The sequence below is a fragment of the Rhinatrema bivittatum genome, chromosome 3 (assembly GCF_901001135.1).
Source record: "Rhinatrema bivittatum chromosome 3, aRhiBiv1.1, whole genome shotgun sequence".
Classification (NCBI taxonomy): domain Eukaryota; kingdom Metazoa; phylum Chordata; class Amphibia; order Gymnophiona; family Rhinatrematidae; genus Rhinatrema; species Rhinatrema bivittatum.
Window position 1 is genome coordinate 580,565,105 of NC_042617.1, and position 15,201 is coordinate 580,580,305.

A 15,201-nucleotide genomic window follows, 5' to 3' on the forward strand; every position below is an offset into this window, starting at 1 on the left:
CTGATGTCATTTGGAGTGAGGAAAGTCTCACAAAGATGAGATTTCTACTATGTTCTCTCGCCCTAGCTTGACAGTAACCTGTTATAGCTGGTCCTCCTGTAGGCATATAAATAGTTGAATACTATGAAGGTCTTAAAAGTAGGCTCTCTCTCGGCGGGGTGCGAAAAGGTTTACTGCACCCTGCAATACTATCAATGTGAAGTGCTATGTTACCACACCGTGTGGTAATTCTGCAAATTACCCTAAACACGCCCCTTTCTCTTACCGCGGGCGTTATACACGTGATATTATAGCATTTTGATGAATCTAGGGGCAATATTGTAAACTCTCTCGGGACAGGGAAATACCTCCTTGAATGCAATCTGTTTTGAAGTGCTGGAAATGTGGAAATATAGATCTAAAAAAAAAAATAAAATAAAGGGGCAATTGTGCAAGGAGCTCTTCACACAAAAAATTGGAGAAATTACTTACCTGATAATTTTGTTTTCCTTAGTGTAGACAGATGGACTCAGGACCAATGGGTATAGTATAATCCTGCTAACAGTTGGACACGGATCAGATTTTCAATCTGACATCAGCCTCTAGTACATATACTCCTACAGGAAGTGCAGCTCTTCAGTATTCTCCTCGAAAAGCCTTGTGGATATATGAGTGACTGACTGATTGATTAACTTAATAATTTGGTTAACTTGAATAACTTCATAACTTGGTTAAACGTTCAAAACTTGATTAACTTGGTTAACTTGAACTGGTTGATTGACTATAGCTGGAGACCGCCAGTGTACTCAACCGGAAAGTGTCGACACCCGGCAGGGTGGATGCCTTAGGTAAATGAAAACGTGGCTTACCCTTGAATAATTTGAAAAACCATGCGTAACGGCAGCCAAGGGTGGGATGCTGAGTCCATCTGTCTACACTGTGGATGACAGCCTCCATTCTCCTGTGGGACAAGGATCGGTCAAGCAAGGTTTGCAGCCGGTTCCACAATTTTGATCTCCTTGTGGGGGTCAGGCTGACCTTGTCCTCTTTGGTGTCAAATCGGACTCCTAGGTCTTCCAGCAACTGTGAGGGCTATAGGGAGCTTTTGTTTGTGTTGACCACCCATCCTAGGCTCTCCAGTAGAGTTATGACTCTGCTGGTTGCTTGGCGGCTTTCCTCTGGTGACTTTGCCCTGATCAGCCAATCGCCCAGGTAAGGGTGAACGAGGATTCCTTCCTTCCTCAGTGTTGCCGCCACCACTACTATTAACTTGGTGAACGCCCGTGGTGCTGTGGCTAACCCGAAGGGTAGTGCCCGGAACTGGTAGTGACAGTTCAGGACTTTGAAGCGTAGGTAGCGCTGGTGTTCCTGATGAATTGGGATGTGTAGGTAGGCCTCCGAAAGATCCAGGGATGTAAGAAACTCTCCCGGTTGTATCGCCCTTATTACAGATCGTAGGGTTTCCATGCGGAAGCAGGGAATCCTCAGGTGGTGGTTGACCGACTTGAGGTCCAGGATGGGCCTGAATGTTCCCTCTTTCTTGGGGACGATAAAATAAATGGAATAATGTCCAGTATTTATTTCTTCTGGAAGCACTGGGGTTATGGCCTCGAGGGCCAGTAGTCTCGACAGCGTAGCTTCCACTGCCGCCCTCTTGAAGAGGTCGTGGCAGGGGGACTCCACGAACTTGTCCGAAGGGGTTCGTAGAAAATTCAGGTAGTACCCCTCCCGAATGATGGCTAGGACCCACTTGTCTGAAGTTATCTCGACCCATCTGCGGTAGAATAGGGCTAGTCTGCCCCCTATGGCTTCTTCCCTTGGTCGGGTCGGCTGAATCTCATTGTGGGGTGCGGCTGGGGCCCGTACTCAAGCTGGTTCCCCTCTTGTTGTGCTTGTTCCAAAAGGACTGGTTCCTGCCCGTTGGGCGGGGCGCTTGATAGTTGCTCCTGTAAGGATTGAAGCGCTGTGAACTTCTGCCCCTGGAGGACCTGGGGAAGGGCCGCTGGTTTCTCTTCGTCTTATCCTCTGGCAGGCGTGGCAATGGGGACTCGCCCCATTTGTCGGCCAGTTTCTCTAGTTCGCTGCCGAACAGGAGGGATCCTCTGAAGGGCATCCTCGTGAGGCGCGTTTTGGAAGATGCGTCGGCTGACCAGCTTCGGAGCCAGAGTTGCCTCCTGGCCGCCACCGCAGATGACACTTCTCTGGCCGCTGTGCGCACAAGGTTGGAGGCAGCTTCCGCGAGGAATGATACTGCTGGTTCCATGTCTTCTCCTGGGGTGTTGTTCCTGGTTTGTGATAAGCAGGCACGTGTCACCACGGTGCAGCAGGCCGCAATTTGTAAAGACATAGCGGCTACATCAAATGACTGTTCAAGGATGGATTCCAGATGCCGGTTACGTGCATCCTTGAGCGCTGTTCCTCCCTCCACTGGGATGGTGGTGCGCTTAGAGACCGTGCAGACCATGGCATCAACTCTTGGGCATGCAAGAAGATCTTTGGTTGCCGAGTCCAAGGGGTACAGGGCTGCCAGCCAAGGCTCGTCCCCCTTTGAATGTGGACTCCGGAGCATTCCATTCCAAGTCAATCAGCTGTTGTGCTGCTTGTAACAGAGGGACGTGGCGAGAAGTCTTGCGAAGACCCTCCAGTAGGGGGTTTGGATTAGGTTCCCCTGAAGTACCTGGGCCCGGGATAGCGAGCTCCATCAGACATTGGTTGAACAGGTCCGGGAGCTCATCCTTTGTGAAGAAGCGTCTCATGGCTCGGTGAGGCTCTGTCCCCGGGGGGAGCTCCCTCTCTTCTAGGGGTTCGACTTCCTCCTCAGAGATGTCCGTGTCCCCATAGGTGGGGCTTCTGGGTAGTGGAAGCCTGTGCCTACGTCTTGAAGGGCCTGGGGCATGAGGGTCCTCCGGTGGAACATGTGGCTGGTCAGCCAGAGGTTCAGTTTGCATTTGAACAAAGGCGTGAATCCCCTTGAAGAACTCCACCCATGAGATCGACGCTGGGTCCAAGCTGAGAGGCGCTGGTTCCTTGGGGGTCCCCGTCTGCGGGCAAAATGGTGACCACCTCGGAGGGTCTCCACGTTGGAGGATCCTTGAAACTAACCGGGGCCTGGCCCTGCTGGGGCGGATCAACCCAGCGGCCCAGGTCCCAGCCGGCGACCTATGCAACTCCTCGAACCTCGGAGACCGGAGTCTATGCTGAAGATTTTTACCTTACCTTGTCTTCGGCGATTCCCGGTTTTGTCCCGGGCGGTCTCCGGCTGCGGGGGGAGAGGGCAAATACCTTCACTGCCGCGCTCGAGGGTGCACCCGCTGCCTCTCAGCCGCGCCCAAGATCGGGGGCTAGGTCCTCGCCGCAATTCAGGCTCACCTCTGAGGGACCATGGAAATCACCTTGGAAAATCTTGACTGGGGGAGGGACCCGAGGGTATCACCACAGGAGAGCGGGGCTCGTCTTCAGAGGTGAGTTTTCTTCCGAATTTGGGTTTTCTCCGTTGAATTTTGTTCTAATGTTGTGAGAGCCTGCAGATAGTCCCTAACTGCTATGGAGACGGAAAATACAGAATACTGAAGAGCTGCACTTCCTGCAGGGGTATATGTACTAGGGGCTGACGTCAGATTGAAATCTGATCCGTCTCCAACTGCTATCAGGAGTACACTATACCCATTGGTTCTGAGTTCATCTGCTATAGGCTAGGAAATTTGCACTTATTCTTATTAAATTTCTTCTGCCATTTAGACACCCAATTCCTCAGTCTCTCAAGGTCCTGTTGCAATTCCTCACAATTGGCTTGTAATTTTAACTACATTGAATAATTTTTATGTCATCTGCAAATTTGATCCCCTCACTTATTTCTCCCTTTTCCTTCACATGTAAGTCTAGTGCTAATGAAGACATTATCCCTCCAATGCCGAGAGGTGTGCATACTTAATTCATGTATTCTTAAATCTTGATGAGACGCTACATTCACTCCATAAGATGCACAGACATTTTTCCCCCAGTTTTGGGAAAAAAAAGTGCGTCTTATGGAGCAAAAAATACGGTAAACACCTCAGAGTTATCAATGCACAGGAGGTTGGTCTGTTTCCACAGAAAAGAGACTGGAATGAAGGGGTCATGAGATGAGGGTGAAAGGGGGTAGACTGAGGAGTAACCTAAGGACATATTTATTTGCAGAATTGATGGCGGATACATGGAACAGCCTTTCAGTGGAGGTGGTGGAGACAAGGACAGTATCTGAATTCGAGAAAGCATGGGGATCTCTGAAGGAATGGTAGGGATTGGACAAGGTCTTTTTCTGTTGTCATGTTTCTATGCGCTATATTTTCTGGTAATGTTGACTTCATTTTATTCTGACCTGAGGAAGGGGATATGGACTCCCAACAGCTAGTCTAGCAATGTATTGTTAGTCCAAAAAAAAAAGTTATCACCCTTTTTTGTTTCTATTTGCTAATCTTTATTTCCATAGGTAAAGCAAGACCTGGAGTATTTTATTACAATAGGAAAAAAATCCCACTGACTATTTATGGTCATATAAATACCATTCCAGTCATTTTATCTGGAAAATACAGTACGAACAGGACATAAAAAAAATTAGTTCTTGGTTAGTCATTCTGCAGCTTTGGCATGCAATGTCTAAAGACATAAGAATAATACTATTCTCACAGCCAGAAATAAACAGGGAAAATATATTTTCATATACAGCATTACACTGCGTATTTGTCACTATCACTATATTTGTTTACATTCTTACCATGGTCTCATTTCCCCCCTAACTTATCAGTTAACTGATAAGGAAGAACTTCTTGAAACACATATAAGTACCACAGAAACATTTAGCTGCAGCCTGGCGCTTAGCTGGATTCAGTATTGGCTCTGAACTGAAATACATTTTAAATTAAACCTATGCACGGACTATATTAATGGAGTTTCATCAAGTTCCCAATGAGTATGAGCAGCCTGTATATATGTCCCACTGCAGCAGGTTTTCTGGCACTTAATACATGAACACATGAATGCATACCAACTGCAGGAAAAAAATGGAATTTTGATTACCTAACTTTTTGTAATGTCAAGTGCTTATATAGATAAAATACACTTATGGACATAAGATGCATTTACAAGCCTGTGGTAAAGGAATCCAATTGGCTGAAGGCTACATAATCCAGAGAGATGAACTGGATTCCAAATGTAAGAAATGTCAGTAAAAATAGTTTACTATTTCGCGTCCCAAAACGCAGTTGAAATATTTTCTAGTAAATCACAGTACCATCATCTGTTTATACTACATCTGTATGCGGCAATTACAAGATGAAAACCATACGTATCTAAATCATACCATTCTGCAAATAGGCTGTACAAAAAATTACACTCAGAAATGACTTTCTACGTTTCTTTTACAGTAAAAATGCCCCTGCCTGATGAAGAAGTGCAGATGAAAAAGTTTTATCTAGTGCAAATTCACTGTCTGCAGACAGGGACATCAATTTTGAGCACTATGAATTATTGCTAGATAAACCTACTCCAGTTGGCATTTAAAAAAAAAAAGATTGAAATGTGTGTGATAAACGTTAGCATCCAAATGCCTGCAACATCAGTAAGCAAATAAGGAGACGAGCTCACCTCGAGTGGTGGCAGCATGCTGTGGGATCAGCTGGGTGCCCAGTGTGCCTGGAAGCCTTAGCTTGGAGTGCGGCGACAGCACTGATGGTGCAGGAAGCAAGAGATTTGAGCCGGCCTGTAATAGGAAAGGCAAATCAGAAACCCACGCGTAATTTCCTGGGTTACTTGCTGACGCAAGAGCTGCATGAGAAATATTTGCTTACTGTACGTGCGGAGAAAACTCCAAAGAAGACTGAGCGGTCACTACAGGCAGAACAATTTAAAAGACCCACTCATTTCTCTTGTACTACATAGTTCTGAATAGAAAATCCATGAACAGAAAATTTGCAGCAATTAGGAAGACAGGCAGTTTCAAATTAAACTCCTCTGCCAGTATATAATGGAAATATTATGCTAAGATAAAACACATATCCTGTCTCTCCCTCATCACTCAGCAAAAAAAAAAAAATAATAATAATCAAGGAGATGCTATGCTATCTCAAGGTGTGATGCTAAAATTAGAGGGAACCCCATTTTAAAACAGCAAATCCATGGTGTTTTACTGCGTTGTCTAGTGATGCACATGGACATTTTCCATGAAACTGGTAGGGTGCTTTCAGTGATGGATACAGATGCCTCTACATCATTAAACTTGATTTATAGAAATCTCTCTCTCTCTCTCTCTCTATATATATCTACATATCCTGCGCTTACGTGCCTGGAAGTGGAGTGTCCTCTGGAATATCTTGTTGGGGGTGCTCTAGGTTTGCAAAGCTATGGGGCTACAGGACTCAAGGCAGGCAGAGGGACACCCAAGGCTGTGGGACCCGAGGCAGGCATGGGGCCTAGTAGCGAGGAGGAGGTGGCAGCAGAGGCCGTGCAGGCTGAAGCATTCGATACTGCCCAGAAAAAGAAAGAAAGCAGCTGCTGGAGAGGCATGGGCCTGGATGGTCGGAGGCGATGTGGCCGCGAAGGAAGGTAAAACCATCCTCTAGTGAATCTCACCGGGTGTTAACTAGTTTATTTGAGTACCTGAGCGTGTTTTTCACTCGTCTGTAACTGATAGACCTGAGGATATATAAACTAATGTAAAATTGTTTGAATACCAACGCTGCTTTTCTGATGTTTCACTTACTGGGAAATTATTATTTATTTTTATATTTTTAGGAGTTTAAGAAAAGTTGAATTAAAAATTTGCTCTGGAATTTAAAACAGTTCATTTAGGAGAGCTCACTATGGCTACATTAAATATGAGTTAAACGTCATGCTTTTAAAGAAAGAATTATACTGTGTAAAATGCATCAAACACAGCCAAAAAATGCAGGCACTTCCTTTATAACATCTATGCAAAAGGCACTATGGCACATGTGCCGATTTCCATAAGAGACAACGTGGTTCTTGCAAGAATTTCTTTGCATATATGCAGCTACCTCAAAATGCAAATCCTTGCCTAACCTCAGTCCAGATACATTATCAGAAATAACATATGTAAAATGTAGTGGACTAGGGATTTAAATAATTTTCATGATCAAATAAGGATTAATTAGGTGTACTTTATCCACTCCGTCATATCTCATTGTCAATGGGAAAACATAGAAATCGACAACAGCAGAACCTCACTAATTTGGTCACAACATGCAGACTGCTTCAAAATTAATTGTACATATTAAAGTCACTGCAGGTATTAATTTTGGCAGACTAAAAATGCTGAGCTACAGCTTGCGTTGTTATGAGAAAACCATGGACTTAGAGCTGGCAAGAATATTGTACAATTTCTGGAGAGAATTTTTCTCTGCAATATATTTCTGTAATGATTTCATCATCATCATCATCATGATCATCATAACCTAGATTGTTTAGACAGCTGGCTCAAAGGCAGGAGAGGACTTTTATCTTCTTAAACTTCAAAAGTTTAGGGATATACGAACCAGGGATGGAACCTTTCACTGGTGCAGCTGATGCAATGGATTGGAGTCCATGACCACAAGGGACCCAATGATATGGAATGAGGAAGGGGGCGGGGGGCGGAGCCAGTAGAGCTGGCCCCGCACTGGCAAAAGCAGCCCTGCCATGGGTCACCAGCATTAACAGAAAGCACAGAGATGCCATCAACCATTTTAAAATTTTAACTTAAAAATTCATTTTCATTCACAAACAAGACACTGTTTACACCGAGATCATAGCAAACAGTGATAGGAGTTAGGGTTCCCAGTCCACCACAGGAGGATTACAAATTACAAATTTGGCTGGGCTACAAGAAGCTGGGCATTTTATTTATTTGGTATTTCACTTTTTGGCACTTCCGAGTGGATTACATTCAGGCACTGTAGGTATTTCCCTATCCCCAGAGGGCTCCATTACCATGCATCTCCTACCTCTCCCAATCAAAAGTGCCTGAAAACCAGGAGGCAGGTTTCCTATTTTCTTGCAACTATAATGTCATCTACATAAAATTCTATTAAATGAATTTAAAAATGCATCTCCGGTTATTTACAGTATTTATTTTAAAAGATTTTAGGCCCCTCATGTGAGGTTCTAAGCGGCTTGCAGTAAAACATTCATAAGATAAGTAATACATAAAAACAAAAATATATGAAACAGAAAAAACAGACATAGTCAGCAGTAATATGATTGCTGAATACAATCAGGGGTGACTTTGCAGCACATAACATTACAGCCTGAATGCTCAGCATGCCAGCATAGTCAGATCAATAAAATGCTTCCCTAAATAAATGAGCTCTCAAGAGTTTTTGGAATGTTTTACAATAGCTCCTAACTTAGCATTATGGGAAGCCTATTCCATAGGATTGAACTATGGAACTGTTCTGCCAGAATCTGTTCATACAATTATCTTATTAAGCTAGAAACGGATCATTCAATTAACTTTGAAATCTGAACCTCTAAGCGAACGTACATGCTCTATTATCTAATCAACTGCTCTCTGCTCATTGTTTTTACTGTTTAATTCTATCCCTCATTTTCTAATGACCAAGTTCTACATTCCCTGTTTTATTGTAACTTTTACGCCTGCTGTGTTAATTGGTTCTCCCCTAATTTATTGTAAACTGGTACGATAAGACTTGTCTTGAGCATCGGTATATTAAAAGAATTTAAATAAATAAATAAATAAATAAATAAATAAATACACTTGCCATACTAAATAGTCTCTCCTCAAGCCAACAAACTTACCGGGTCATTCATCAAAATGCGTTATGGCATTATCGCATGCAATAACACGTTAATGCCATAACGCATGCGATAAGAACAGTAACACACAGCGCGAATGCTAATTTTTGGGAGGGATGGGATCAGGGAGGTGTTTGGGTGGGATTTAAGAAAATGAAGGCCAATATTGCACTGTGCGATAACATAACGCATGCTATCGCATGGTTTGGATGCCGGAAATAACTACACCTTTTTTCCTGTTATTAGGCTGTGCAATATGCCTGAAATGGATATAACGCAATTTGCGATACATTTTTAGAATTGCATTTTGGCCATATCTGGGCTTGAGAAGGGGAAGGGGAGAGGGAGAGGGAGTGGAGAGAGAGAAAGAGACTGAACCTCTGGGCAAGGCCTCACAGCACGCAACTATTTATATCTCTATAGGAGGGCCATCTAATAGGTTGAGGTGAGGTGTTTGTGGTGCTTTAGAGTTTAGGGGCCAGTTTCTCATGTAGAGTGAGAAGTACGAACAACACAGCACACCTTGGTGAAGATTTGATGCATTTCGAGAGAGGAAAGTCTCAGAAAAATGAAATTTTGTACCATGTTCTCTCACCCTAGCTTGATGGTCTCTATAACAGGATACCATCAAGCTAGGGTGAGATAACATAGTAGAAATGGCATCTTTGTGAAACTTTCCTTATTCCAAATGACATCAAATCTTCACCAAGGTGTACTGTGGTGTTTGTACGTCTCACTCTACATGAGAAACTGCCCCTAAACCACCCCTAAACCACCACCAATACCTTACCTTGACCTATTTAGATGACCCTCCGATAGAGATATAAATACTACACTACTGTGAGGGCCTTGTAGATAGTCTCTCTCTCTCTCTCTCTGTGTGAAAAATAGGGATTGTCACAGCCTGTGATAAGTTTACTGCACCACGCGATACTACTAATGCGAAGCAGTATGTTACCGCGTGGTGCGGTAATTCTAAAATTTCCCTAAACACGCCCCTTTTTCTTATCGCAAGCGTTATCAATGCGTTATTAACGCATTTTGATGAATCTAGGGGTTAATGGTATGAAAACTGGGTATATCAAGGAGACACTGATTCTCCCCATCTTAAACATCTAGAGGTCAATAGAGTTTTAACAGTGAGCTGAGATGCAAAGTGCTGCATCGTCTCTTATAGCACTATGAATTTTTGTTAGATTTTATTCTTTGCTCAGTTGGTAACCAATGTAAGGAATTTAACACTGGAGTAATGTTGTTAAATTCTTATGTCCCAGTCAGCACTCGAATTTTGAATTAGCTGCATAGTCTTCAAAGTGTTATTAGAGTACATCTAAATATATTGAATTGTAAAAATCAATGGGGTAGATTTTAAAACCCCTGCGCATGTAAATCCTCCTGGATTTACGCGCGCAAGTCCCGGGGCTTCCTAAAAGGGGCGGGAGGGGTGTGTCCAGGGGGCATGTCCGGGGGCGGTCCGGGGCATGTCCGGGGGCGTGGCGACGGTTCGTGGGCGGGCCGGGAGGGCAGTCCCGAGTCCCCCGGCACTGCGGCCTGTGCCGGGGGATGCTGGGGCGGCGCACGCAACTTGCCCAACAAATGTAGGGGGGGGGATTTAGGTAGGGCTGCGGGGTGGGGTAGATAGGGGAAGGGAGGGGAAGGTGGGGGGACGCAGAAGGAAAGTTCCCTCCGAGGCCGCTCCGATTTCGGAGCGGCCTCGGAGGGAACGGAGGCAGGCTGCGCGGCTCGGCGCACGCAGGCTGCCGATTTTGCGCAGCCTTGTGCGCACCGACCCCGGATTTTATAAGATAGGCGCGGCTATGCGCGTATCTTATAAAATCTGGTGTACTTTTGTTTGTGCCTGTGGCGCGAACAAAAGTAAGCGCGCGTATATTTTGAAGATCTACCTCAATACCTATGATCATTAAAGTTTGTAATACAGATTAAAAATGAGGAAAGTTCAGATAAGTTTTTAATCAGTGCAATATAAGCAATTTCCAGAAATATTTTTGTACATCAGATTTTAATATGTTCATTAAAAGAGAGTTCAGAGTTGATAATAACCCCTATATTTCTAGCATATCTAACAATTGGGAATGAATGGCCATGAAAGACTAAAGTTGATGGAAAGGGTCACTCTGGAAGTCTACTGAAATAAATGATTTCAGTTTTAGTTAGATTCAATGAGAGTCTATTACTCGACAACTGGCTTTTTATCATGATCATGTAGATGGATAATAAGACAAATGTGATCATGTTGTCAGATGAAGGGGTGAAGGGGGTGGGGACTGTATGTCATCTGCATAGAGGCAACAGTAAAGACCTAAACCTAAAAGGGTACAAAGTTATCTACAAAGCATAATTGACAGTGAAGATCACTGTGGCACACTAGTGTTTAGAGGATACTATGCTGAGGAATTTGATCCATTTATTTATTTATTTATTAGCTTTTATATATCGACATTCGTGGGTACATCATGCCGGTTTACAATATAACTGAAGGAGGAAATTACAAAAAACGAGGGTGGGGGGAGAGGGAGCAGATAGGAAGAGAGAAGGGGCGAGAGAAGAGAGGGAAAAACAAGAAGAGGAGAAAAGGAACAGTACCTGATGGAAAACAACTGAAGAACACAATAAGTAGCATTGCAAATTATACACTCAGTAAGGGACTGTGTATAACCTTATACACTGTGAACTATCCATACCTGATCCATATCTGACTTGGGTTCCATTTGAAAGTTATGATGAAAACCAAACTAATACAATACCGTTACTCCCAATCTAGGCTAAATGAGAACACAGAAATATTGTGGTCAAGGGTATAAAATCTGAAGAAGCATCGAACCCACGCTAGATGACATCAAGATTGGATTTGAGCAGAAGCTCAGTACTGTGCTTTCGCCTGCATCCAATCTGGCATTGATCTAATATGTTATGCTAGAAATACCTGGAGTTCTTTTAATACTACAGCTTTAATAGTTTTTGGCCAAGAATGGAATTGAGGAAATTGGTCTATAATTAGGGTCAGCACTACATTATCTTTTTTTTTTTTTTTTTTTTTTTTTTTTTAGCAAAGGTCAAACAGGAACAATAAACTAAGTTGCATAGTACAGCACCCAATTCTTTACCAGCATATATAATGATAATTATATAGACAAAATTAGCTTTAATCATTTTGGCTCTGAGTTACTAAGATCTTTTCCCCATTCTGTATGTAGTTGATTTAATTTAAATCGGCATTTATAGTTCACTTTTCCAAGCATAAGCTCAAGGCAGATAACAAGCCTAATAAAAACAATCATCATCATAGATAACTAAATCACCAACCACACTTCAATACCCAATAAACCCTTCAAATTAAAATATCCAATGTACAATACAAAGTAAAATACATGAAAGCAAAGAATACATGCAAATACATTGAATCTGGGCATGAGCACACTCCCGACAAGCTTAAAAAACAATTTTTGACATCTCTTAATAAAACATCAAAACCTGCTAAAAATTATATTTCTTTTAAATTGCCTTTCTACCAATTAGATAAAATAAAATCAATTTATGCTATCCCTGCCATTGTTTTCAAAAGTAGTACAATTCCAAGCCTCGGAGATCAAACCACTTGGACGGCATTTACTGGACCCCAAGCAAACGTTCAAATAGCCATACCCTTTTATCCTCTGGTTAAAATCATTGAATAATAGTTAAGATGATTGATCAAAAAGGTAAAAATTACTATCCCAACACTTTTTATAATGTACTACTTCAGAATTGTACATTCAGCCTCCTCTAGGGTAGATGGATTTCTGCCTTAAACACAGATGTGCTTGGAAAAGTGAACTATAAATGCTGAATTAACTTGAAGCAAATAAACATAGAATGGGGACAATATCTTAGTAAATAAGACCCAAAATGATTAAAGCGGATTTTGTCTGTTCTGTATGTACTTTATTATATATATGCTGATAAAGAAGTGATATACTGTAGTTTGCAACACATTTTATTGTTCCTGTTATTGTGTTTATTTGAATATTAATCATATAACTGTAATTGTATTTTTAACTTCATGTTATGGGATATTTTGCAGACAACAGAAGAAAATGGAAAACCTTTATCCTGATTTTCAGGCACATTTCTGGAATCCACAGTTTTTAGCCAGTGCTCCCAGACTTGTTCTATGGATCTCATAAGACAGTGGAGTTTGCAGGAAAGGATGCATGGGGGTAATATGCATGGGGCAGCAGATATTACCCTTAACCAATTAGCTTTCAGGATTTTGATGCAATTGCAACATTGCTCTCTGCTTCAATAGTGGAGGTAAAAGAAGAACTGGATTCAGACGCCAGCCAACACTGAGCCCTGACTTTTTTGGTCTGGTGTACTAATATGCAGAGAAAAAGTACAGGCCTGCTTATAAAATCAAGGCACGTTCAAGCAGCATTGTCTGAATTATCAAGGCTGCTAATAGTATTACTACCCTTAAAGTAAGGCTCGGGGTTACCTGCACGGAGCGGCAGATAGCACCATACAAAACTTGCTGGGCAGACTGGATGGACCATTCGATCTTTTTCTGCCATCATTACTATTTACTATGAATATGCATGAGATGTTTGCATACACCAGAGAGACAGCATATAAACATTTATCTCATGCACATTCACTGTTTATGTCCAGAAAACCTGACTGGTTGTGAGATCAACAAGATAGATTTGAGCCCCACTGACTTATAACAACTTTATAAATCAATAACAGAAGATCCAAACTCAGATCTGAGGAGCCTCTCTCAGAATTTTGTGCCTTGACCATTAGATAACACCCAGCAGCCATCAGTTAGTAGTCCAAAAGTTTCAGTAATTTTCTACAGCAAACATCTTCAATTGCAAGGTATTTGAAGAGAACCTAATATAAAAAAAATACTATGGCATTCATTGTGCTTAGTGATGTTTTGTGCCTAGGTGTTCCTTAATAAACCTTCTTCCACGGATTTATAATTACATGCAGTACTCACTCCTCTTTCAAAAAAGAAGACATTTGTTCATTTTAGAAGGATGGGTTATTTCATGAGGCTGGAGAAGATATGCAGGATGAACATCTCTTATGGGCACTGATCAAAGTGTCAGATAGAAAAATGTACGTTAAATTATAACCAGAGGGGAAAAAAGAACAAAAATGTGCCTTCTGCTTATTGCAAGAATCCTTTGTAAACATGGTCTGTATCTGGCGATGGATGAGCAAAAACACAGCTAAGGAGAAGTAAGGACAAACTTTCACATGTGCCTTATTAATTAAATGCACTTCTCTTTTTAAATCCATTTTTCAGTTTTACTTCTGTATTCCTTGAAACTTGGCTGCTTCCATTACCCAGACAATGCACACAGCATTTTATCTGAAAGTCAAGAGATGGCTGATGAGGTATGCTAGAGGGATATAAGGCTCATTCTGCCTTCCTTTCACAGAAATAGCCTCATCTAGAACACAAGACATGAAGCAAACCACGCTTAGTTCTCCACAGAGCCAGAAAAATACTCTCTTTTCAAGGGGGGGTGACTTTTAACTGGATTTGAGAAATACTGTGACTCTCACAGCCACTTCTATAATCCCACTCTCCAATCACAAACTGTTGAATAGGAAATGGTAAGGAGCAAGATAAAGGGAACACACAATTCAACATCTTAAGCAAGAGAATTGGACAAGTTCTCGTTTTCGCTTCATTACACAGTAAATGCCTCTAATTAGATTTATGAAGATGTTGTCATTGTGAAAAATGTGGCCTAAACAGTTCACTACCTATCGTCCCTAAAAAAAATGCCATCTACTACAGGAGTAGAGTGAAGCAATCGCTATTTTTGAAATGCACTCTGTGGACAGGAATTGCTTAATGCCCTTTACAACATGTGATGTTAGCTAAGAAAGCCAACACCAGTCTGCTCCGTTTTACAACACTTTCTGCTTGCTTCACACAAAAACCACAGCCCTCTGTCAAAGGCATTGTTTATTGTAGTCCCCGCGTTAAGTAAAAATAAAAAGCACAAAATCCTCCTCTTGAGTTTGACTGAAGCTAAAGAAATACAAATATTGGCATAAGAATCCCTGCCAAGTTTATGCAAAGCAGCTTTGCATTTTTTGTTTTGTTTTATAGCAGCTCCATGCAAATTATGCAAATATACATTTTTTATGGAACCTAATTTCCATGTTAAAAAAAAGGGAATGGCTTATGTGGCAAAAATAAAGGGCCTGCTGCGAGTCCTGACAAGCAAGCAACAAGACTGCCTTTCCTTCTGAGTGCTCAGTTCTCTGACTTACCTAACAGATAACATTAATTTCCAGATAGCCTTGAAAGTCAAATTAGTTTGGCACAGCTCAGTGCTTAACCATTCACCATAAACTCTGTGCCTTCAGCTTCTTCTGTTTTAAACTGGAGTGTAAGAAAGGTCCCCAAAT

At 42.1% G+C, this 15,201-nt stretch overlaps 1 protein-coding gene across 1 annotated transcript in view; it reads right to left on the bottom strand.

The window, feature by feature from the left end:
• The window catches only part of AHI1 (Abelson helper integration site 1), a 559,431-nt gene that overhangs the window by 260,870 nt on the left and 283,360 nt on the right, over window positions 1–15,201 (bottom strand). The window contains 1 exon segment of the mRNA XM_029596614.1: window positions 5,602–5,716. Coding sequence (XP_029452474.1) covers window positions 5,602–5,716 — 115 coding nt within the window.